General features: G+C 38.3%; 1 protein-coding gene across 9 annotated transcripts in view; it reads left to right on the top strand.

Moving 5' to 3' along the window:
- DOCK3 (dedicator of cytokinesis 3) overlaps nt 1-24,251 on the top strand; it is a 304,753-nt gene that overhangs the window by 125,319 nt on the left and 155,183 nt on the right. For 8 of the 9 annotated variants that reach the window (XM_070359225.1, XM_070359222.1, XM_070359224.1 and 5 more), the window contains 3 exons: nt 11,460-11,544; nt 18,730-18,771; nt 19,627-19,781. In XM_070359225.1, coding sequence (XP_070215326.1) covers nt 11,460-11,544; nt 18,730-18,771; nt 19,627-19,781 — 282 coding nt within the window. Of the gene's footprint in view, nt 1-11,459; nt 11,545-18,729; nt 18,772-19,626; nt 19,782-24,251 lie in introns of those variants that run through there. The other variant, XM_070359228.1, reaches the window with a different exon arrangement.

The raw sequence follows: 24,251 nt of genomic DNA, 5'->3' as shown, positions 1-24,251 counted from the left end.
GCATGTTGTGAGTGCACAATCAATATTTTCTGAATGTATTTTTACATTGTAATTGATATAATGAAGTATTAATCATATATAATTTTAAACTTTGTAACTTTTTCTTTAGACTCTTAGACCTTATAGCTCTGCCTTTTCAGAATCTATTTCAGAAGCTCTTAATAACAGCTATTAATAGTTTCTTGAGTACATCAACCTGTATCACTGTGGCAAGTACCTGGTCTAACTCGTATGCATGGTTATAATGAAATGCTGTTATATTCTTCCAAGACAAGAGCTCTGTTTTACCCTGTGAGGAAAGTAAGGCTCAGAAGCACTTTTTTGTTGCGTAGTGAGTGGTAGAGCTGGTGTTTGTACCCAGAACTGACACCAAAGCCCATATAGTTTATGCAGGGCCTTACCATGATTATTTTTAAGTGTGACTCTTAAAACCAGGAAAATTATTGTCAGTATCTCTAGTCTGTGGGTTATTTGATCTTTGTTTTGTTATCTGTACTGTATGCCCATAATATATATATGCTTTAACATGAGTTTGAACTTCCCAGGATAAAAACTAAACTGGTACTATCGTCAATATTTTATTCAGAGTTTAAATTAAATGCAGAGCTCTCCACATCTACATAATAGCCATTTTAATTTTATTCCCTGAGATTAGGCATTATTATTTGTTTGGCTGAAAATTTGAAGATTCCAACACTAAATTTACATGGCTTATACTTGTTGGCCTCATCACCTATGTGCACACTCATTCTATAAGTGAAAATTATTAGAATTGTATTAGGTACCAATCAGCATTTATAATATTATGTCCTAAAATACAGGAAGGGTATTAAAACAAGGCTGTATTCAAATTAACTAGCCATCATCTCTACTAAAGTCTTCTATTCAAAGAATAAGTCAGTTAATTACATCTTCTCCAAGGGAATTTTAAAATAATTCGTCTAGCAATGTAATTTTAACATGTTAATTTAATATTTTTGACACCTTCCATAAAGATATTGAGAAAAATTTCTTCTCAGTCTCTAATATCATCACCACAGTAAATACAGCATAGCTGAGTTAAAGTTACATTAACCCAGGACTGCTGACACAGCCTAATTAATCTTTGCCTTAGAAAAATACCTATTCTAAGAGTAAGAAATATTTTACTCTTAGAATAATTTATGGGATTTTTGTATTTCTTTTTTAGGTATAAAGTAAGACTTGAATAAAATGTGAACATTTATAAGCTTTTGTTGAATTAGAATGATGTTTCTATAGATTTCAGGTATCAAATGAGAAAATTGGTTATCTTTTTATTGTGAAGTGTCATCATTTGAGACAAATCACCAATAAATGTATACTTTATAGTTATTTTGTTCTGTCTTTCTCTTCCTCTCTATCATATTACTAGGTTTCTTACAGAAAAACCCAAATGAACTTTTTGGTCAATCTAATATTTCCCTCCCTTGCCTCTCTTTTGCACCTTCTCTTAGGTTTTTAAAGATCTCAACCCAGCCATATCTCTTTCTTCCCACTTAGTTTATGTTTTTCGCCAAGGGAATTGCTCTTGGAGGAAGCAGCACAAGCAATAATTTGGGTTGTACTATGTGAAAAATACAGCCACTCCCGAGTTTCCTCTGAGTAGATTCTTAGCTAGGACTCGGATAGGTTTATGGTTTAGTACTTTCTCTTTGGGCTTCCTTGATAGTTCAGTTGGTAAAGAATCCGCCTGCAATGCAGGAGACCCTGGTTTGATTCCTGGGTTGGGAAGATCCCCTAGAGAAGGGATAGGCTACTCACTCTAGTATTTTGGGGCTTCCCTTGTGGCTCAGCTGGTAAAGAATCTGCCTGCAATGTGGGAGACCTGGGTTCAATCCCTGGGTTGGGAAGATCTCCTTGAGAAGGGAACAGCTATCCACTCCAGTATTCTGGCCTAGAAAATACCATGGACTACAGTCCATGGGGTCACAAAAAGTCGGACATGACTGAGCAACTTTCACTTTCACTTTCTCTTTAAGGGCATAGTGATATTTTCCAGCTTCAGGACATCTGAAATTAGTAGAAGCTTCCAATGCCTTCTTGGAGTTCTAATATAAGATGTTGTACCCATCATCATTCAGTAGCTTGTCATACTTAAGTCTGAGATAACCGTGTTTAAAGTATGTATGTGTCAAAACTCTTCTGTCAAGTTATCATGTTCAAATAATTACGTTATACTCATACACACACGCTCATACTTATTCTTTGTGCATCTGTTCTGCTCATCGGCATACCCTGCACTTACCACAGTACCTGCATTTGATAGGCACTACGTGAAAATACCTAAGTAGCAGGGTAGGTTTTCCTTATGCCTGTTGGCTGCTCATTCATCAGTGTATGTTTTTTTTCCTTTCTGGACTGATGTATTGACACAAAATTATTCTTCAGACTATTTGGATCAAATTGATTATAGTCACTGATAGCCACTAGTATTTAACTTCATTGTTGTTATTAATAGTGGAAAGGTGACAGGTATAGTGGAAATATCATGGGTTCAGAGTAAGACAGACCTAGCTTGAGACAAGCTCAACTGTACTTCCTTAATAGGCTCCGTAGTAGCCTGGGCTTTGGTTTACTCAGTTATAAGATGGGTTTAAAACTGTGTACTTCTCATAGTTCCTAGAGGGGATATACATAAAATCCTATGTAAAGTGCCTATTCCGAGTAAATATTCAGTAAAAGGTAGCTATTATTAGTTACATGTTACATTTTATTATTATGTAAATGTAAGTATACCATGCTTTCATTTGTTACGTATATATGCTCCTTTTAAATATTAGAAAAGGTCACTGCCCACAGAAAATCTTAGTATCTCTAGCTTTTCTCAATTGATTCTGTGGAAGAACTATAAGGTTTGTGCAAAAGTAATTACAGTTTTGGACCATGAATTTTAAATCATTATAACTAGGCTCAAACACATCTTTGTTAATCAAAATAGGAATCATTACAATCAACACATTCTTGCCAATGAGAAATAAGATAGCTTATTCCTGTAGTGTAAAAATCCGTGCTTTGGGATTCAGTGAACTCTTGGAAAGCATTTTCTGCATCATGCTGGTTATGGAAGCATTTTCCCTGAAAAAGTTGTCAAGATGCTTGAAGGAAGCAGTAGTCAATTGGTGAGATGTCAGGTGAATATGGCAGATGAAGCAAAACTTCATTCAACTTTTGAAGCATTGGTTGTATGACATGTGGTCGGGCATTGTTATGGAGAAGAATTGGGCCCTTTCTGTTAACCAACTCCTGGCTGTAGCCATTGTGATTTTCAATGCTTTCATCAATTTGCTGAGCATATTTCTCAGATATAATGGTTTCCCCAGCATTCAAAAAGCAGTAATGGATCAGACTAGCTAACAGTGACCATGACTATGACTGTGAGTAGTGGATCAGACCACCAAACAGTGACCATGACCTTTTTTGATGCAAGTTAGGCTTTGGGAAGTGCTTTGGAGCTTCTTCTCAGTCCAGCAACTGAGCTAGTCATCAATGGTTGTTGTATAAAATCCACTTTTCATCACAAGTCACAATCTGATCAAGAAATGGTTTGTTTTTGTTGCCTAGAAAAAGAGAAGTTCAGTTCAGTCACTCGGTCGTGTCCGACTCTTTGCGACCCCATGAACCACTGCACGCCAGGCCTCCCTATCCATCACCAGCTCCCAGAGTCCATCCAAACCCATGTCCATTGAGTCGGTGATGCCATCCAACCATCTCATCCCCTGTCCCCTTCTCCTCCTGCCCTCAATGTTCCCCAGCATCAGGGTCTTTTCAAATGAGTCAGCTCTTCGCATCAAGTGGCCAAAGTATTGGAGTTTCAGCTTCAGCATCAGTCCTTCCAATGAACACCCAGGACTGATCCCCTTTAGGATGGACTGGTTGGATCTCCTTGCAGTCCAAGGGACTCTCAAGAGTCTTCTCCAACACCACAGTTCAAAAGCATCAATTCTTCGGTGTTCAGCTTTCTTTATAGTCCAACTCTCATATCCATACATGACCACTGGAAAAACCATAGCCTTGACTAGATGGACCTTTGTTGGCAAAGTAATGTCTCTGCTTTTTAATATGCTGTCTAGGTTGGTCTTAACTTTCCTTCCAAGGAGTAAGTGTCTTTTAATTTCATGGCTGCAGTCACCATCTGCAGTGATTTTGGAGCCCCAAAAAATAAAGTCTGACACTGTTTCCACTGTTTCCCCATCTATTTCCCATGAAGTGATGGGACTGGATGCCATGATCTTAGCTTTCTGAACATTGAGCTTTAAGCCAACTGTTTCACTCTCCTCTTTCACTTTCATCAAGAGGCTCTTTAGTTCCTCTTCACTTTCTGCCATAAGGGTGGTGTCATCTGCATATCTGAGGTTATTGATATTTCTCCTGGCAATCTAGACTCCAGCTTGTGCTTCCTCCAGCCCAGCGTTTCTCATGATGTACTCTGCATATAAGTTAAATAAGCACAGTGACAATATACAGCCTTGATGTACTCCTTTTCCTATTTGGAACCAGTCTGTCGTTCCATGTCCAGTTCTAAGTGTTGCTTCCTGACCTGCATACAGGTTTCTCAAGAGGCAGGTCAGGTGGTTTGGTATCCCCATCTCTTTCAAAATTTTCCAGTTTATTGTGATCCACACAGAATAAGAGAAGATGATACTTCAAAACAATGATTTTAAAAAATTTTTTAGTTAGCTCATGAGGCACCCACTTACCAAGCTTTTTCACCTTTCCAATTATCTTCAAATGCTAAGGCTTCCCTGATAGCTCAGTTGATAAAGAATCCACCTGCAATGCAGGAGACCCCAGTTCGATTCCTAAATAGGGACGATCCCCTGGAGAAGGCATAGGCTACCCACTCCAGTATTCTTGGGCTTCCCTTGTGGCTCGCTGGTAAAGAATCTGCCTGTAATGCGGGAGACCTGAGTTCAGTCCCTGGGTTGGAAAGATTGCCTTGAGAAGGGAAAGGCTGTGCACTCCAGTTTTATGTCCTGGAGGATTCCATGCACTGTATAGTCCTTGGGGTCACAAAGAGTGGGACATGACTGAGCAACTTTCACTTCACTTCACTTCGAATGACAAATGACTGTAGAATGGTTGAATGGTTGATGTTGAGTCCTTTGGCAACTTCTCATGTAGTTTTAAGAGGATCAGCTTTGGTGGTTGCTCTCAGTTGGTCACTGCCAACTTCGAATGGCCAGGCACTGTGCTCCTCATCTTCAAGGCTCTCATCTCCTTTGCAAAACTTCTTGAACCACCACTGCACTGTATGTTCATTAGCAGTTCCTGAGCCAAATGTGTTGCTGATGTTGCAAGTTGTGTCTCCTGTTTTACGACCCATTTTGAACTCAAATAAGAAAATTACTCGAATTTGCTTTTTGTCTAACATCATTTCCATTGTCTGAAATAAATATAAAATAAACAGAAAGTAATGTCATTAGCAAAAAAACATAGAGTAAGAAATGTGCTTTAAAATGTTTTTTAAATGTAATGTATTTTAAATGATGTAATTAAAATAACATAATCACATTTATTAAGACTGTATTCCAATATCAAATGGCAAATTTCAGCAATGCAAAAACTGCAGTTATGTTTGCACCAACCTAATAAATCCTAAATGCCTTTAAACATCCATCATATATTATTAGTTAACTTCCAGTTATTTTCTGTGTTCTGTGGTTCAGATGAGGAAACCCAGAAGGAAGAAGATACAATAGAATAGAGGGTGTCCCTGTTCTAGTGGTTAAGAATCCACCTGCTAACATAGAAGACTTGGGTTCGATCCCTGATCCAAGAAGGTCACACATGATGTGGAGCAACTAAGCCTGTGTGCCTCAACTACTGAGCCTATGCTGTAGAGCCTAGGGGTCACATGTACTGAGCCCACGGGCTATACAACTACCGAAGCCCATGCAGCCTAGAGCCTGTGCTCTGCAGCAAGAGAAACCACTGCCATGAGAAGCCCCCACAACACAGCTAGAGAGCAACAAAAACTCAGCACAGCCAAACAGAAATAAAGAAATAAAATTATATTTTAAAAAGAAAATATAATATGGAACATTCAAAAGGCATGTAAAATTCAAAGAATTTGTTAGATTAAGAACTTTTGAGAGGCACACCTAAAAGAATGTAGGAGCAGAAATATGTCTTATTCACTGCTCTGTCCCTTAGTTCAGTATGAGCTTAGCATAGAGTAGGTGCTAAGAAATATTTATTGAATTATTGAAATTATTGAATGATTAATCCATTAATTATTGTGATTAATAATATTGTGATCAATGACACCCCACTCCAGCACTCTTGCCTGGAAAAGCCCATGGATGGAGGAGCCTGGTAGGCTGTAGTCCATGGGGTTGCTAAGAGTCAGACACGACTGAGCGACTTCCTTTCACTTTTCATTTTCATGCATTGGAGAAGGAAGTGGCAACCCACTCCAGTGTTCTTGCCTGGAGAATCCCAAGGACAGGGGAGCCTGGTGGGCTGCCATCTGTGGGGTCGCACAGAGTCAGACATGACTGAAGCGACTTAGCAGCAGCAGCAGCAGCAGCAGCATAGTGATTAATAACATGGTGAAAGAAGACTAAATATTTTTATGAAGACTGTTCACCTAAGCTTTTCCAATGGCTCAGAGGGTAAAGAATTTACCTGCAGTGCAGGAGATATAGGTTCAATCCCTGGGTCGAGAAGATCCCCTAGAGGAGGAACTGAAGACCCACTTCAGTGTTCTTGCCTGGAAAATTCCATGAACAGAGGAGCCTTGTGGCTAAGTCCTAAAGGTCACAAAGAGTCCAACACCACTGAGCTACTAAACACACATTCACCTAAGCCATTAGTAAGACCATTTTGGAAGCAGTTCTATACTACATCTATTTTTTGTTGTTGTTGTTGTTCAGTCACTAAGTTGTGTCCAACTTTTTCGGCCCCATGGATTGCAGCATACCAGGCTCTTCTAATCCTCCACTATCTCCCAGAGTTTGCTCAAATTTATGTCCATTGAGTCATTGATCTTATCTAACCATCTCGTCCTCTGTCGCCCCCTTCTCCTTTTGCCTTCAGTCTTTCCCAGCATCAGAGTCTTTTCCAGTGAGATGGACCTTTCCATCAGGTGGCTAAAGTATTGGAGCTTCAGCTTCAGTGTCAGTCCTTCCAATGAGTATTCAGGGTTGATTTCCTTTAGGATTGACTGGTTTGATCTAACCTTGCAGTCCAAGGGATTCTCAAGAGTTCTCCAGCACCACAATTTGAAAGCATCAATTATTCGGCACTCAGCCTTCTTTATAGTCCCACTGTTACATCCATACATGACTAATGGAAAAACCATAGCTTTGGTTAGACGGACCTTTGTTGGCAAATTAATGTCTCTGCTTTTTAATATGCTGTCTAGGTTTGTCATAGCTTTTCTTCCAAGGAGTAGATGTCTTTTAATTTAATGGCTGCAGTCACTGTCTGCAGTGATTTTGGAGTACAGGAACCTAAAATCTGTCACTGCTTCCATTTTTTTACCCCTTCTATTTGCCATGAAGTGGTGGGACCAGAATGCCATGATTTTAGTTTTTTGAATGTTGAGTTTTAAGGTAGCATTTTCACTCTCTTCTTTCACCCTCATCCAGAGGCCCTTTAGTTCCTCTTCACTTTCTGCCATGCTGGTATCACCTGCATATCTGAGGTTTTTATTTCTCCTGGAAATCTTGATTCCAGCTTGTGATTCATCCGGCCTGGCATTTCATATGATGTACTCTGCATATAGGTTAAATAAGCAGGGTGGCAATATACAAACTTGTTGTACTCCTCTCCCAATTTTGAACTATGTCTATGTGTAGATACATATGTAGTTGTATGCCTCCTGCTTGTGTCTATCTGTTTAGGAGTCTTTTTTTGGACATTCTCTTTAATCACAATCCTTGTACTTTAAGTCATATTTTAGCTAATGATGTAACACATAATGACAATTGTAACATTGGAAGCAGTTCACAGTGCCTGGAAGTGTAGTGAGTGCTTTACATGGATTAATCCTTATACTAGTCTATGATAGTAGAAAAGAGTCAAGAAGAGTCCTACTTGTGGGAGAGTCAAGATACAAACTAGGCAATCCAATATCAGAGCGCATGCACCTAACCACTCTGATGCACTACCTTCCTTTGCTGTGAGAAGAGACTAAGTTGTCTCTCCCCTGTGCTTAACTGTTCACTATTTTTAGAATATTCTATAGGAAGAAGTAGCCAGGAATCTCTTTTACAGGGTGAAATTTTAGTGAACATGTGTTGTTTCTCCCTGTGCACCATCTCTGCCTTCTTCCACTGAGGACAGTTCTTCACTTTAGCTCTTGAAAACTGCTTTTCTTCCATTGAAGATGATCTTAGAGGAAATCAGCATTTGGTTTAATTTAGATCACCTGTTAATCATTTTCTTACTGCCTAAGATAATGACTGGCAACCCACTCCAGTACTCTTGCCTGGAAAATCCCATGGGCGGAGGAGCGCAGTAGGCTGCAGTCCATGGGGTCTCGAAGAGTTGGACAGGACTGAACGACTTCACTTTCACTTTTCACTTTCATGCATTGGAGAAGGAAGTGGCAACCCACTCCAGTGTTCTTGCCTAGAGAATCCCAGGGATGGGGGAGCCTGGTGGGCTGCTGTCTATGGGGTCACACAGAGTTGGACACGACTGAAGTGACTTAGCAGCAGCAGCAAGGTAAGGAAACAGGAAACAACGGTACTATGTTCTAGCGACTTCTAGGAGAGGGAAAGCACTTTGCTCTTAGGGGAGAATTAACATGCTCAATATGAGCATTTGCTTGGCTCAAAACTACTCTTATTTCCTGTATCTAACACCATTTTATGGTACATGGTAGATCCTCAGCCAGTGTCTTTGGTGTGAGTTGATGGATATATGGGTGAATAATTGAATGGACAAGCCAGCTAAGGTTTTCACAGTGCTAAGGTAGAGTTTTCATAGATGCCTCCAGACAAGCTCCTGGAGACTGCATGTGGTGCACTACCACTGGGCACGTATTCTCATGGCCTTACTGACTTAGATCCATGTGGATTTTTTCTTAAGTTATTGTAATGAAAACATCTGTTTTGATTGGATTATTTGTACAGTCTTTCTTTTTGTTAAGTTATTGTAATATTGAGACTACCTCCTGTATTTTGTGACTACCAGTGGTTAAAGAATATGCATAAAATCTTTATTTTTGTATTTAAAGAAGTTTTCACAGCATGACTACAGAAAATTTGTAAAATGTTTTAGGTTGATAAATTGTCTAATTTCACTTTCTTATACAAATTCTATTATCATTTTTGTGATCTTTCCACTGTTTTTCCATATGCATGTAAAAGTATCCTGAATATTTGATATCATAACTTCATTATCTTTAAATTATAAATTGCTTTTTAAGATGAGAGAGAGAGAAAGGATGGGCTTCAACTATATCTTGCTCTCCATGACACTACTGCCTTTACATGCTGTAAGTATTAGAAGCCAGAGGCCTGAAATTATTTCAGAGAAATTAAGAATAATTAATAAGAGCTGATTGAATGGAGTACCTCTTTGATGAATGAAGACAGGAAATAAAATCTCTTACAGATTTAAGAGCGTTAACTTCAGGAATCATATTTGATGGTGTGCTTTTACCTTTAAACTATGAACTATTGTAGTTAAGGCCAACAGCGTATTACTGATTTTCTCATCATGAAAAACTGGATATTTTTTTTTTTTAGCATTTAGTACCAAAAAATTGTTTCCTCTTTAAAAACTCACATTTCTCTATTGTAGAATAAAACAAATTATAGTAGTAGATAACAGAAAAATAAAAGATTTTTATCCTTTAATAGGAAAATAGTTTTCTTTTTTCTTGCCTGCCAAAAACTATACATCTAAATTTTAATTTTTGATCATAGTAATCATACTCGTCTGTGTGATTAGTGTATTTACTTATGGCTTCTTCATGTAGGTTTTAGTTCCCATTTGTATTTTATCAGTCTTATTTCTTATTACAATTTCTTGAACTTCTTGATATAAAATATAAAAAAATAAAACCTTTTCCTATAAAATAAGGTATAAATTATAATAAAGTACTTTTATGCGTTTTGGATGTATACATGGCTTATTTCAAAGAAGAGTTTCAGATTTCAGTGTAATGTAGTAAAGGTTTATTTCTCAGTGAGAGTTTTATGCACAGAAAGAGCCTAGAGAATTTGTTAGCATATGTTAACATTCTAAACATAGTTCATAATCTAGGTGAAGAGAAATATATATATATATACACATATATATACACTTCTCCTTCCATCATCTATGGAGTACTTTGCTGGGTGCAGTAATTCATAACACTTGTTTTAGAGTAGGGTGATTACAGAGCATCTCTGAAACCCTGATGAGAGTTATAGGCCCTCTGCTTGGAGAAAATGAATACATGAACACATGCACATGCTTGTATAAGTAGTTGCAGGGTTCCACAACCTCCTAATTCATTGGCCTCCAGATTTAGAGCTGTTGTTCTAGAGAGTGGAAAAGACCTAATATGTATTGGAAAGAAATTATGTACCATATTTGAACCTAAGAGCTCTTCCTGTACAGACTTATTTCCAGTGTCCTATATTGCCTCCTAACCAACCATTAATCATCATCACTTGTTCCTTCTGCCCAAGTTACACCAGATCTTTGAAGTTTTGTTTTCTTCAGTAGTAGTGCTCCCTGGTTAAACTTCCATCTAAAATGTCTTAAGATGTTGGCTAATGTGTGGTGAAGTCTTTACTATAACCCAATGTCAATATTAATTTAGTTAAAAATGAGATAAAACGCAACCAAAACATGCATTTCTTTGAGTTTAATACTTTTAGGAGTAATTGTTTTCCTTTTTTTGTGGCCATACCACATGCCTTGCAGGATCTCAATTCCCTAACCAGGGATTGAACCTGTGCCCTCAGCACTGAAAGTACAGAATTTTGGACCTCCTGGAATTCCCAGGAGCTTATTTTTGTATCTAACTTTGAATTCCATATCTACTTGGACATTAAATAATTTTTGTTATCCTAGTGAAAGTAATGCATAGATTGAGCCTTGTTCATACTTGTAGGATGGGGGAAATAGAAAAATAAACGAGACTTATTAATGATATGAGAAAAGAAAATCCATCCATAATGAACTCAAGCAATCTGTTAACAAATGTGATACTGAATGAATCCTTTTTTAGCATTACAGGGAGAATTGCTTGATGACTAAAATTGTCACAGTTTTAATATTCCTAGCCTCATTTATTTATCTAAAGGTGAACATTGTTGTTCATGTCTGACTCTTTGTGAGTCACAGTCAAGCTGGATAAAGGCATGTTCCTGCTAAGGCAGCATCTGAACCTCTGTCCACAAGGTCATGGCTGGCATAGGCTTCCAGGCATATAAAGAGAGGTGAGTAATCTGAGGACACAGCATGCTGAACGTGGTCTTTCTCTTTCCTAGGCATTTGGGCCTGGATCTGGTGCCTCGAAAGGACTTTGAAGTAGTGGATTCAGACCAGATCAGTGTCTCAGACCTCTATAAAATGGTAAGAAATATTACACAGGGTAGTTTGTTCCTGCACACTTAATTTTTTTCTCTCTTATTATCTCTAATTACATTATGAAACAATATTGCTAAAATCATTCACCTTTGTTTCAAGTGTATTTAAGGGGATCTTCCTTATCAGGACAGTACCTATCATACTCAATCTCTAAAGGGAATTACTGTGTAGGGCTGTTGGGCTTACTATAATGTCTAGGGGTCATTTCTCAGTTGGTGTTGCTGGTGAAGAGAGCTCCTTCAGCATGAAGAAGTTACTAAAAGAGAAGATACTGAAGCTGAAAAGAGCCAGTTATTAGTTAATATAGTGATTAACCCTGGAAATAAAGTACCAGCATTTCTTAAAAAATTTTTTTTATTGAGTTATAGTTGATATACATTGTTGTGTTAGTTTCTGGTGTATAGCAAAGTGATTCAGTTTTATGTGTGTATGTGTATTCTTTTTCAGATTCTTTTCCATTATAGGTTATTATAAGGTATTGAATATAGTTCCCTGTGTTATACAGTAGGATGTTGTTTATCAGTGTACCAATACTTCTAAGATAAATCTTTAACTATCTGTTGGTTATTATAAAAGTATATTGAATTGATTGATGACCAGGGTGGGTGACATTTTGCAGGCTGAGTGAGAAGAAGTAACTAAAACAAAGGTATGAAATTTTAAAGTAAAACAAATAAACATAAGAAATCTCAGGTGATTATTAAGCTTAGACTAAGGGACTGGGTCAAGCCTCACTTTGAGGAGAATATATTTGAGGTGAGACTATATTGGCGAGAATTACAAGTTTTAGAAAACATTACAAATTTCTGTTAAGAAAATGTAATATTTTTAAGGGAACGCAGAGGATGCAAAGTATGTTGCTTGGTCAAGGACCACAGAAAATTTGCCTAAATAAAATATACAAATAACATATCAATTGCTTCTGTATATTTGCTTATGTATATTTATAAGAATACAAAAGCATTTGTGTTCAGTTGTCATAGAGTGATAGGTATGAAATTAAAGATGATCATGACATTCTTTTTCTTAAGAATATCACCATCTAGGATATTGGTTGCTCTTTCTAGGTTATGGAGGATCAGATAATATTTCTTCCCAGGACAATACAAGTATGATTTTGCATACAAAATTCTACACTCAATTTTAGGGAATTGATAATTGCCTCTGAAACCCATGCATGGTCCCCATGTTTAAAAATTACTCTAGTGGGATCAGATAGACCACAAACAAGAATGTTTATGAGCTGCATGTAATAATTAAGATATACACTCCTGCTGTTAGAGGGAGTGACTGATATCCTGGGACTGGGAAAAATCTATGAAAACTTCCAATTAAAGCTTCCAGGCAAGTGATACTTAAGATGAGTCTTGAGGGATGAGCAAGGCTTCAACAGAAAGACAAGCCAAAAGAAAAGATATCCCAAAATGGCACAGAGCATAGGGAGGTAGTAATTCCAGCAAACTGTAAGATACTTGGTACCTTTGACATATAAGTACGTGTTAGTAACTGTGAGATAAAACCAAGAAAGAGACATCAGCCAGATCATGCAAGCCTTTGTAAGCCCCAAATTGATAGAACTATTACTCTGATAGAACCATGGAGTGATGTGATTGGATGTGGGTTTTAAATGCTGAGAGAGTATAAAATGCAGAAGACTGGAATGAGGGAGGAAAGAGACCACAGAAATGATTCAGACAAGAAATAATGGTTAGGCAGCAGTAGGAATGGAGAAGAAATACCATGGAGAATGCAGATGAATTTTGATGATCAATTAGATGTGGAGAGTGAAGGAGACAGAGAATCTTGAAAGTAGTAAGAAAAAAAGAAATTTGTCACTTATAAGAAAACCCTTATTAGACTAACAGCATATTTCTCAGCAGAAACTTTGCAGGCCAGGAGAGTAGGATGATGCAAAGTGCTGGAAGAAAAAAGCTGCCAACCAAGAATATTTGGTTGTCCCAATATGCTGGTTGTCCCAGCAAAGTTGTCCTTAAGAAACAGAGGAGTTAGGAAGATTTTCCCAGACACAGAAACGCTACAGGAGTTCTTCACTCCTAGACCTGCCTTACAAGATATGCTGAAAGTTCTTCAGGCTGAAATGAAAGGATGCTAACTAGTAGCATAAAAACATATGATGATGTAAAATGCAATGGTAAAGATAAGTATATAGTCAAATTCAGAATACTCCAATACTGCAATATGGTGATATATAACTCTAATATGAATAAAAGATAGAAAACATAAAAATAACTATAACCACTGTGGAAAATAGAATGAAAGTTCCTCAAAATATAGAAAGTAGAACTACTGTATGATCCAGCAACCCACTTCTGGTGATAGGGCCAAAGGAACTGAAATCAGGATCTCAAAGAAATAGCTTTACTTCCATGTTTATTAAAGCATTATTCATAGTAGCCAACACATGGGAAAAACTTGTGTCTTCATTGATGGATGAGAGGGTAAGAAAAAGGTGGTGTGTACATACAGTGGAATTATTATTCAGTCATAATAAAGAAGGAAATCCTCCCATTTGCATCTTGGATGAACCTTGAGAACACCATGTTGTTAGGTGCAGTAAGTCAGAGAATGGCAAATACTTTATGATCTCACTTGTATACAGAATTTTAAAAAAGCTGAATTCATACGAACAGTAGATTGGTGGTTGCCAAGGGCTGGGGAATGGGAGAAATGAGGAGGTTTTGTTGAAGGGTACAAGCTTCCAGTTACGAGAGCATTGATTTCTGGGAATCTAAAGCATGGTGATTGTAGTTAACAATAATGCGTTATGTACTTGAAAATTACCCAAGGAGTAGATCTAATTGTTCTCACCATAGTAACAACAACACAAAGGTAAATGTTAGATGAAGGAGGTGTTAACTAATCTTGTTGTGGTATTCACTTTGCCATATATACAGTATCAAATCACCACATTGTATGCTTTAAGCTCATACAATGTTTATGCCAATTATATATCAATAAAGCTAGAAAACATTTCCCAGAACTTTTAGATAGGAGTACTCAAATTAAAAAAGCCTAAATATTTATCACTTAATAGTGACATTTCAGCTCACTAAAGCTGAAAGTTTCTGGAGAGAAAAATAGGTCACCTGCTAAAGGATTTGTTGTAAGAATAGCATTTGTCTTCTTAATAGCAATATTGAAAACTAGAAAATAATGAGAAATTGCCTTTAAAATTCTGAGGGAAGATAAAATTTAACCTAGAATTCTGTATTTACTCAGCCACACTATCCATCAAGTAGGGAAGTAGCCTAAAGAAAACTTTGGTTGCTCAAAATCTCAAACCTTTTTCTTTGATCCCTTTTCAGGAAACAACAGAGAAATAAGTTATTTATTTGACATGAAGAAGTAAATGAAAAGATGCTTAAATGTCCCATCCAAGAAAGAGATTCTAACTCAAACAGGAGGGGCGGAGGGGCAAAGAATTCTTAGGTTCACATCAGTGGAAGGTGCAGGATGACAGTTGTGTGATAGACCTAGAGAGTAACTGGTCCATGATAAAGCAGGAGGACAGCCAGGTGGGATCTGCTGCTGAAAGGTGTTTATAGAGCTGTGGGCAGGGGGGTGGTTGTAGAAAAGACCCTGTAATTTAAATAAATCCAGTACAAAATCATAAAGTAGTAGAAGAAAGAAAATTTAATTGAAGTACATTCCTTGGCTCAGAAGTGAACTATATATAAAAGTTATAATACTATAAACAAGTTTTAACCATATTTGTGAGCTACTGGGAAGATGGATGAAGGGAAATAGATGTAAACAAGTGTTAAAATCTTCAGCTACCATAAGAAGCCAGTAAATAAATCTCAGACTGGATTTTAAAAAGAGCAGTATGAATATGACATTTTGAAATATATGATAAATGCTAGAAAAAAACACAATAAAGACTGGAAATTGCTTATCTCTGGGGAATGGGATTGGGTGAATGGAGGACTGATTTTTTTATTGCAAGCCTTTAGAGCTATTTAACTTATAATCAGTTAATGTTTTTTTGAAAGATCAATGTTTATATTTCCATTTCTAGATTTAAATCAATTGATTAGATTATTTATTATAACCATCAAGCATCATTTCGTTGGTGATCTTGACCAGATATATATGTCTTACATTTCCTTGTGAGACCTACAGTATCTAACACAATTCCCGGTGTATATAGCAGGCAATTAATTGTGTTACTCAACTGAATAGAATGCCTCAAGCTGCACTCCCCTCCCCCACCATGTTGTTAGACCTTTATGAACTAATGTACCAGAGTCTCCAAAGGGCTAAAAACGACTTCTCTGTGGGGTAAAATTTGGCAGAGGCAATAGTGTAGTCCATACATTACTTAATTAATGTGTGTTTTATATGTATATTGCCCTTAGGATATAAAGATGATACAGATAGGTACTTCATGCACTGGTAGGGCAAAATCCGGAGTTGGGCAGTAAACATGGGAACATAATACGTTAGAGCTCTAATACAGGTGATGATGGTTCTGAAGAGGGAAGTACTAGCTGGCCAGCTGACCGCTTCCTGACAGCAGGGTAGTGGTTTTTCCTTACGGTGCAATGAAAGACATTCCAGAATGCCAGTTCTGATGCCATTCTCTGGCCACCCGTGGGTGTGCTTTCAGACTTGGTTGAAGAGTTCTTCCCAGATTTGATACCTCAGAAGTCTAGAATGATGTCTGTTACTGTCAGCCGGGATGAGTTACACTGAAATTAGCTGTGAACTCCCATATATAGTTGTAAGTGAATATGAATTGGTAGTCACTTTTAAGAGCTAGTCAGTAAATTCACTTGAGAAGAATGACTTAATGTAGCCCCTAAAAATAAAATAAAGCAGTGGAAAGAGTTTCAGGCCAGTAACTTCCTTCCCAGTGGGATATGGGTCAGTAAACCATAGAAAGCTTGCTTTTTTTTTTTTTTTTGAAAGCATGATTTTCTTAAAGCTTTTTTGTGACCTATTTTATATATGGGGTATTCTTTTGTACATAGGCATTCTGTGTGCTGACCTCCCCAGCTGGTGGAGACCTGTTTTAATTATACTTAATATGTATCATGGGAACATGTATTCCCATGGATGAACATTAATAGTCGATAATAATTAGCTACTATAGCTAATAATGTACATGAATATTTAATAACTACTACAGCTAGTGAGATGCACTTAATATTTAATTGTACTTCAGTTTTATTCAGGGTTAAATATATTTGATAAAAGAACAAAACCATTCTAATCAGCAGCTGTTCTTCTTACCCATGTGATATGAAACAGTCCACCTAAGCAGTGCTATCTCACTGCCTCTGGGGGCCAGAAGGAAGCAGGATAGAAACTCTCATTGCTGAGTCTGCCAAGACCAGGGACCTGAAGAATGGCGAACTTATCATTCTTCCTGGCATTCAGGGTTTACTTCTGAATGTGACAGACTTTTCTATAATAACTAATTATAAAGAACACTACCAATAATAAGAAGAATACTAATGACCATAACAGTGATCAGCCATTTACAGTGTGTACTGTGCTGGGTTAATCTGCACAAGACCCTGTGAGGTTCAGCACAAAATGTCATCCTCACTTTACAGATGAGCAAAGTGTGAGTCAGGATTTAACCAGGAGTTCTGACTCTTGCACTTAGGTCCCTAACTGCTGTGTCATGCTGCTTCCCATTATGTCATTTGAACTTCACAGTAGCCTTGTGAGGAGGACAGTGAAAGCTTTTATTTCATTTTTATAGTCGAGGGGAATGTCCCTTGGAGAGCATAAGCAATTTGTCTGAAGTTTCACAAGCAAGTGCTTGTAGCTGGGATTGGAATCTGCTTCTGCTGACTTTAGCCATCCGCAAAGGAGCAGCATGAAGAGATGTTTGGAAAGGAGCCACTTGGGGTTAAAGGCTCTGCCTCCTCCAGTGGAGAGCCCAAGGAAGCTGTGTCACACAGTGCAGGATGTGGTACAGTGTGTGGAGAGGACAGTGGTAAAGCAAAACTCCAGTATCAAGCACCCTCTTGTGACTTGACTGATACTCTAAGCTAGAAAGGCCTGGGTTTGAATCTAGACTTGCCACCTTCCTGCTGTGTGGAATCTTCAGCATCTCACTTCCTTATACTAAGCCTTAGTTGCCTCTGTCAAATACAAACAACATTTTTCTAACAAGGTTATTATAATTAAATGAGATCATATATGTAAAATATGCATCAGAATGCCTAGCATATAGAAGATGCTTTAAAAAGTTAGTTGCAGTGTGGAGATTCCTTAAAAACCTGGAAATAGAACTGCCTTATGATCCAGCAATCCCACTGCTGGGCATACATACTGAGGAAACCAGAATTGAAAGAGACACATGTACCCCAATGTTCATCGCAGCACTGTTTATAATAGCCAGGACATGGAAGCAACCTAGATGCCCATCAACAGATGAATGGATAAGAAAGCTGTGGTACATATACACAATGGAGTATTACTCAGCCATTAAAAAGAATACATTTGAATCAATTCTAATGAGATGGATGAAACTGGAGCCTATTATACAGAGTGAAGTAAGCCAGAAAGAAAAACACCAATACAGTATACTAACGCATATATATGGAATTTAAAAAGATGGTAACCATAACCCTGTGTACGAGACAGCAAAAGAGACACTGATGTATAGAACAGTCTTTTGGACTCTGTGGGAGAGGGAGAGGGTGGGATGATTTGGGAGAACGGCATTGAAATACGTATAATATCATATATGGAACGAGTCGCCAGTCCAGGTTCAATGCATGATACTGGATGCTTGGGGCTGGTGCACTGGGACGACCCAGAGGGATGGTATGGGGAGGGAGGAGGGAGGAGGGTTCAGGATGGGGAACACATGTATACCTGTGGTGGATTCATTTCGATATTTGGCAAAACCAATACAATATTGTAAAGTTTAAAAATAAAATAAAATAAAAAAATAAAAAGTTAGTTGCTGTATGACTCAGGGAACTCAAGCAGGGGCTCATGACAATCTAGAAGGGTGGGATGGGGAGGTAAATGGGAGGGAGGGGACATGGGTGTACCTATGGCTTATTCTTGTTGATGTTTGACAGAAAACAGCAAAATTCTGTAAAGCAATTATTATTCAATTAAATTAAAATGGCAACAGAAGTTAGTTTCTTTCCCAGTTGATCTTTTTCTTTCTTTCCATAGCATTTATCTAGCCGGCAGAGTGTACAGCAAAGCACATCTCAGGTAAGCAACTTAAGACAGGCCTCCTAGTCTTTTCCCTGAATTCTTTCTTTTAAGCAGTTATAAAATAGGTATGCACCAGGAAATTGTTGACTTCTTTTTTTTTTTTTTAACCACTGACTGCTTTATTGTGACCTATGCGAAGAGTTGACTCATTGGAAAAGACTCTGATGCTGGGAGGGATTGGGGGCGGGAGGAGAAGGGGACGACAGAGGATGAGATGGCTGGATGGCATCACTGACTCGATGGACGTGAGTCTCGGTGAACTCCGGGAGTTGGTGATGGACAGGGAGGCCTGGCGTGCTGCGGTTCATGGGGTCGTGAAGAGTCGGACACGACTGAGCGACTGAACTGAACTGAAGGAACTCTGATCTCCTAGCAAACTTGGCTAGTCTCCACTCCTCTGTGCAAATTTACACAAGCACAATTGAAGTGAAATAGACAGAGACACTAAAATGAATCAGTCTGAGAAAATAAAAATGGTATTTAGAACAGTAACTATTGCTATCTAACAGTGTAAACCAAGTACGTCAGGATCGTGACAGCATCTCCAAGAAGTGACTTTGAAAATGGTTCTCTGGAGAATTTAGGTGTATGTTGCCTGGTGGAGATTTTGAGTTCACTCATCAACTGGAATTGCTGTTCCCATGTCTCCTTCACTCTGTTTACTTTTCCCAGCTGTGTATTTGCCTACCTCAAACCAAGCATATTAACGCAACACCTGCTAGTAGCAGAGGCAACACCTCTAATCTCTCTTTCTCTTACATGATCCCCTTCAGCAATATGAGGAGAGTTAATCATTTCATTTAGGGTCAATACAATAAAATAGAAGTCACTGTCTTTTGCCCTCCTTGTCAGGTGGATACTGCGCGCCCACGCCATGGGGAAAGCTGTCGGATACCAGTTCCACATCACTTCTTCCTCAGCCTGAAGAGCCTCACCTACAACACCATTGGGGAAGACACTGACGTCTTCTTTTCCTTGTATGATATGAGGGAAGGCAAGCAGATCAGGTAAAAGTTGCTAGAAGCTCTCGCGAGGTTGAGACTGTATTCAGATGGTATGTCCTGGATCATGGGCATCTCTAGACTTCAGAGAAGATAGATGTACAGAGGAGGAAAAACAAGATGAAGTAACCTACTCTTATTTGGCTGAGGGTTTTCCTTCACATCCCAGTTTTCCCTGAAGTCACAAGGGACCTCTTTTGTATCCTTTGCCTATTTCCCCCTCAGTCTTGGCCACCGCCAGCTCAGGGAAAGAAGAGGATGCATCTGTCTATTCAGTGCCAGAGAAAACACAAAGGAGAAACCTAGAACAGAGCAAATTCAGCAAAGAGACCCTGCTCTTGAATGCAGGAAGCCTTGGACTCTACTTTGCTGCTTGTGTAAGAGAGGGTTCCCAAGGAAATAGGCTAACATTGTTCTGTCTGAGGGTAGCGCCAGCCCTCATTTTCAGCCTGGCCCTGTAAGAGGAAGAGCATCTTCTGGACAAAAGGAAAAGTTATACTGACTCCATCATTCCTTTTTGCCTTGGGTTGGAGGAGAAGCCACATAAAGAGGCTGACATGCAATAGACCGTGTGTCTTGACAGAGCAGTGAGGCCCTGAAGCATGAGCCACTGTGGCAGTGCTTTTCCCCTTGAAAGGTAGGGAGAAATCAAGGCGATACTAGGCTTCTCTTCCTCTTCAGTTCAGCAAGGCTCTGATGGGGTCAGAAGACCTTTGTGGGAAGCCCCGGCTTTTCTTTGTGGTTATATTCTAGGTAGAACAGAGAGAAAATAAATCTTGGGATACTTCTATATTGGTTGGAAACTTTCTGTGATAAGACTACTTTATGGGTGGTGGTTGTTGTTTTACTTAAAATTTGAAAACATCTGTTTTACTTTTCCAATTGCGTGCTATACATTTGAGAAAGTTTAAAATGGAAGTTATAACAGAGTACAGAGAAAGCAGTTAATTTGTATGTTCCATGGTACCTCTAATCTTGACTGTCCTGCCCTGCCTGCCTCCTTCCAAAGCCCTGTGCTTCACTTTGACATGGGAGTAAAATGATACACTCACTGATGAGAGCATGTGGAGCCTTGTCACCAGTGGCTCCCAGCATGTGTCCCAGTAGATTCTGACTGCCCTTATTTTTCCACTACACCAGAGGTTTGTAAACTGTATTATTTATATTTGTGTATGGAATAATCCTTTCTTCAAGCTAATTTCTATAAGGAAGTCCAATAAATGAAACAGATAAAATAGAACTACTCAATTGTTGAAAGGGAAAGTAATAGGAATCTTGACAATGTCCATGCCCCTATCTAGTGGGTACCCTGTGAAACCACTGAAAGTCCAGGGGTGACAGTTTGAAAACCAGAGCACAGTATTTGTCATCTTTGAGTGCCAGGGACTATGTCTTCTCTCTCCATGACCCTAGCACCACGCACAGTGCCTGTGCCTAGTACTTTTTTTAAAAAATTGGATTTACTATACAGAGAAGACTCAAACCCAGTCGAGACACCCCATTGCTCTGGTTTGTAATTCACATAAAATCATCAACCCATGCAATTGTTTTATCTTTGGAATTATTGTTTATAATAGTCTCAAGAAACAACAGAACATTTTAAAAGAAATATTAAAAAATGTTTTATAGTTTCTGGACATTATTAGGTCATTTAAAATCCCTATATATTAGAGAACTATACCACCTTGAGATTCACATAATAAAACTAAGATTCTTAGTTGAAAATGTACACTTTTTTAGTTTTAAGAGTGAACTATTAAGTAGATTTTAGACCTAGATTTAATCAATAAACACTCTTCTTTCTATTAGGATTTGTGTAGTATGTAAGGTCTTAAAATTTTTAGGTCATTGAGCTGGTATTATCAGATAATTCTGGTTTCATTATGATTAGTTGTCAAATTGATTGCATGTTACTTTTCTCGGAGCAGTTGGTACAGAGCAATTGATTTGTTTTTTTTCTCCTCAAGATAACTCCTTGAGTGACTGTTTTTCCACTCAGATATTTCGAGTCTCGTCTCCAGTCGCATGGTGCTAGTGTTCAGTAGTGCCAGAACACTCTCCCCTCTGTGCCAAAGAGTACGGGAGATATTAGCTAAATTAAAGACCCGTTATTCCTCTCCTCTGAGTCTCATTGCTGATTTCACAGGCAAATCTGGAGGGGCTAAAGTGAATGACAGATTGCCAGCCCACAGCATGCATTTTGATACATGTTGACTGATGAGTATTGGATAGTCTCCTGTAGGTCAGAAGCAGCAGCTGGCAGGGCCTTGGTAGCTCTATTTTTCATTCCAGTTCATCATTCCAGAATCATAAATATTTAGCCTTGAAATCTAAATCTCTAATTAAGACCTCTCCCCTGAGCTTCAGGTCCTCATTTCTTTTTTCTTACCAGACATATGCCCTTGGGTGTCCTTCAGACATCCATCATCATTTCTAAGCTGCATTCATTTTCTTTTCCTCACATATCTACTTTCTCCTTAAATCAAGCAAAAGGCATTTGCTCGGGGATCCATGTCAGAAACTTAGGGAGCCTCTTAGGCTCCTCCATCTTTATCTCCTCTCTGTCCCTTCTCAATTAATCACTGTATCCTCTTAACATCTGTCTCCTAATGCCAATCAAGTAACTGCCCTCGCTTTATCCTTGCTGTCACCCCAGATCCTTCACGGTTCTCCCCAACATAGACTCCGTGAATCTGTCTTCTTTTCTTAAGTTATCCTCCACACCACTGCCATACTCCTTTTTAAAAAATAAAAACTGTTCATGTCAGCTCCCACTTAGCCTTAAAAACCCTTGTTACTTAGCATGGTGTAAAAGACCCAGCATATTGTAATTCTGCCTATTTCTCTCACCTTATCTCCTGATGACTTATTTGGCTTTTTCTAAACATGCCTTGCTCTTTCACACCTCTCTACCTTTGTTGGCTTGGTAAGCTCCTATTCTTTGTTTACAACTCAACTTTATGAAACCTCCCTCATTCTATTTATGACTAGAATCAGTCGTGGGCCTTCCTTGTGCATGTGATGTCATCCTGCACCTAACTTTCTCCTGTTTCTAGATATGATATTGTAATTATACACGTGCATATAGATTTCCTCCACTGGAATGGGAGCTTCCTTGTATATCTTTTGTTTGATTTTCTCCCTAGTGCCAAGCACAGAACTTTGAATATTGGAGTGTTAAATAGTTATTGAATGAATGAATGAATAAGTCCATCTATCAAATAAGTACCAATAAATCTCCTGTGAATCCAAGAAATTTTCATGTAGTTGAACAGTTTAGCAAGCATTTACTGAGGCTTTCTTGTTTGTGGGCCCCTGAAATACCTGCTGAGGATTTAGATGAAGAAAAAGAAATGTCCCTGCTGCTAAACAGGTCTGAACAAGGCATTACAGAATTCCTAAAAGATGTAAAACGTGTTATTCCCAATTTTAAGTACCAAACAAGCTGAGTGGAAAAGTAAGATGGGCAGATGTCTTATTGACATGTGGTAAGACTTTAAGCACAATAAGAAGCCAGGGAAAAACAAACAAAAAAATAGAACCTATTAAGAGAGAAAGAAGTTTTTATAGAACTTCTCAAGCTGAAAAAAAAATGAGAAGTCCTATCCAAATCCTGGTTGGTTTATATATTTTTTTCTAATTAATTATATTTTAGACTTATATTTATGATTAAATTGTATGGTTTGGGAAAGAAATACAGCCAGCTTTTCAATGATATACTGGGAAAGATGGCTTTTTCTTTCATGGTGAGCTAGGTCAGTTGTCACCAGGGTTTTGAATTCAACATTTGAAGAACTATTTTTTTTAAAAGGAAAAGAAGTCAGGGAAGAAATGGGTCTTTGAGAGACTGAGAAGACCTCAAGAATTCTTGGAGAAAATGAAAGTAGTTGAAAAAGAGTGGCCAGTGTCCAGATAAGGTATTAACTCATTTGTTCAACTGATACTTATTAAGCATCTGCTGAGTATTGTTTTAGATGCTAGGTACACTGGGATGGGCAAGAGAAATCTGCTTGTCTTCCTGGAGCTTATGAACTAGTAGAGAGACTAACTCTAGTAGAGAGACTGTTGAACACATGGTCACATGAATAAGTACAAAGTTTAAAAATTGTCATAAATGCTATAAAGGAAAATCATGCATGCTGCTGTGAAACCTCATGTATATTGGCGTGCAGGGAAGGAAGCTCTTATGGCATCCGAACTAAGGCTTAATGTTTGAGTAAAGAAAAAAAGAGTGGATAATGTGGTCTAGGCAGAAGAAGGTTTAGATGCAGCGAAGAACTTCGTACATTCAGAGAACTGAGAGGCAGTCATCACTGGTATACAGTGAGTGAGAAAAGGAAAGGACATCATAAGAAAAGATAATCAGGGACCAGATGATGCAAGGCCTTATGGTCATAGAAAGATTTTGGATTTTATTGTAAGTTCAAGCAGAGAAGATACTTAAACATAAGAAGCAGCAAAAGCTTAAGTTAAAAA

The sequence above is a fragment of the Bos mutus genome, chromosome 22, assembly GCF_027580195.1.
Source record: "Bos mutus isolate GX-2022 chromosome 22, NWIPB_WYAK_1.1, whole genome shotgun sequence".
Classification (NCBI taxonomy): Eukaryota; Metazoa; Chordata; class Mammalia; order Artiodactyla; family Bovidae; genus Bos; species Bos mutus.
This window is presented reverse-complemented; position numbering and strand designations above follow the sequence as displayed.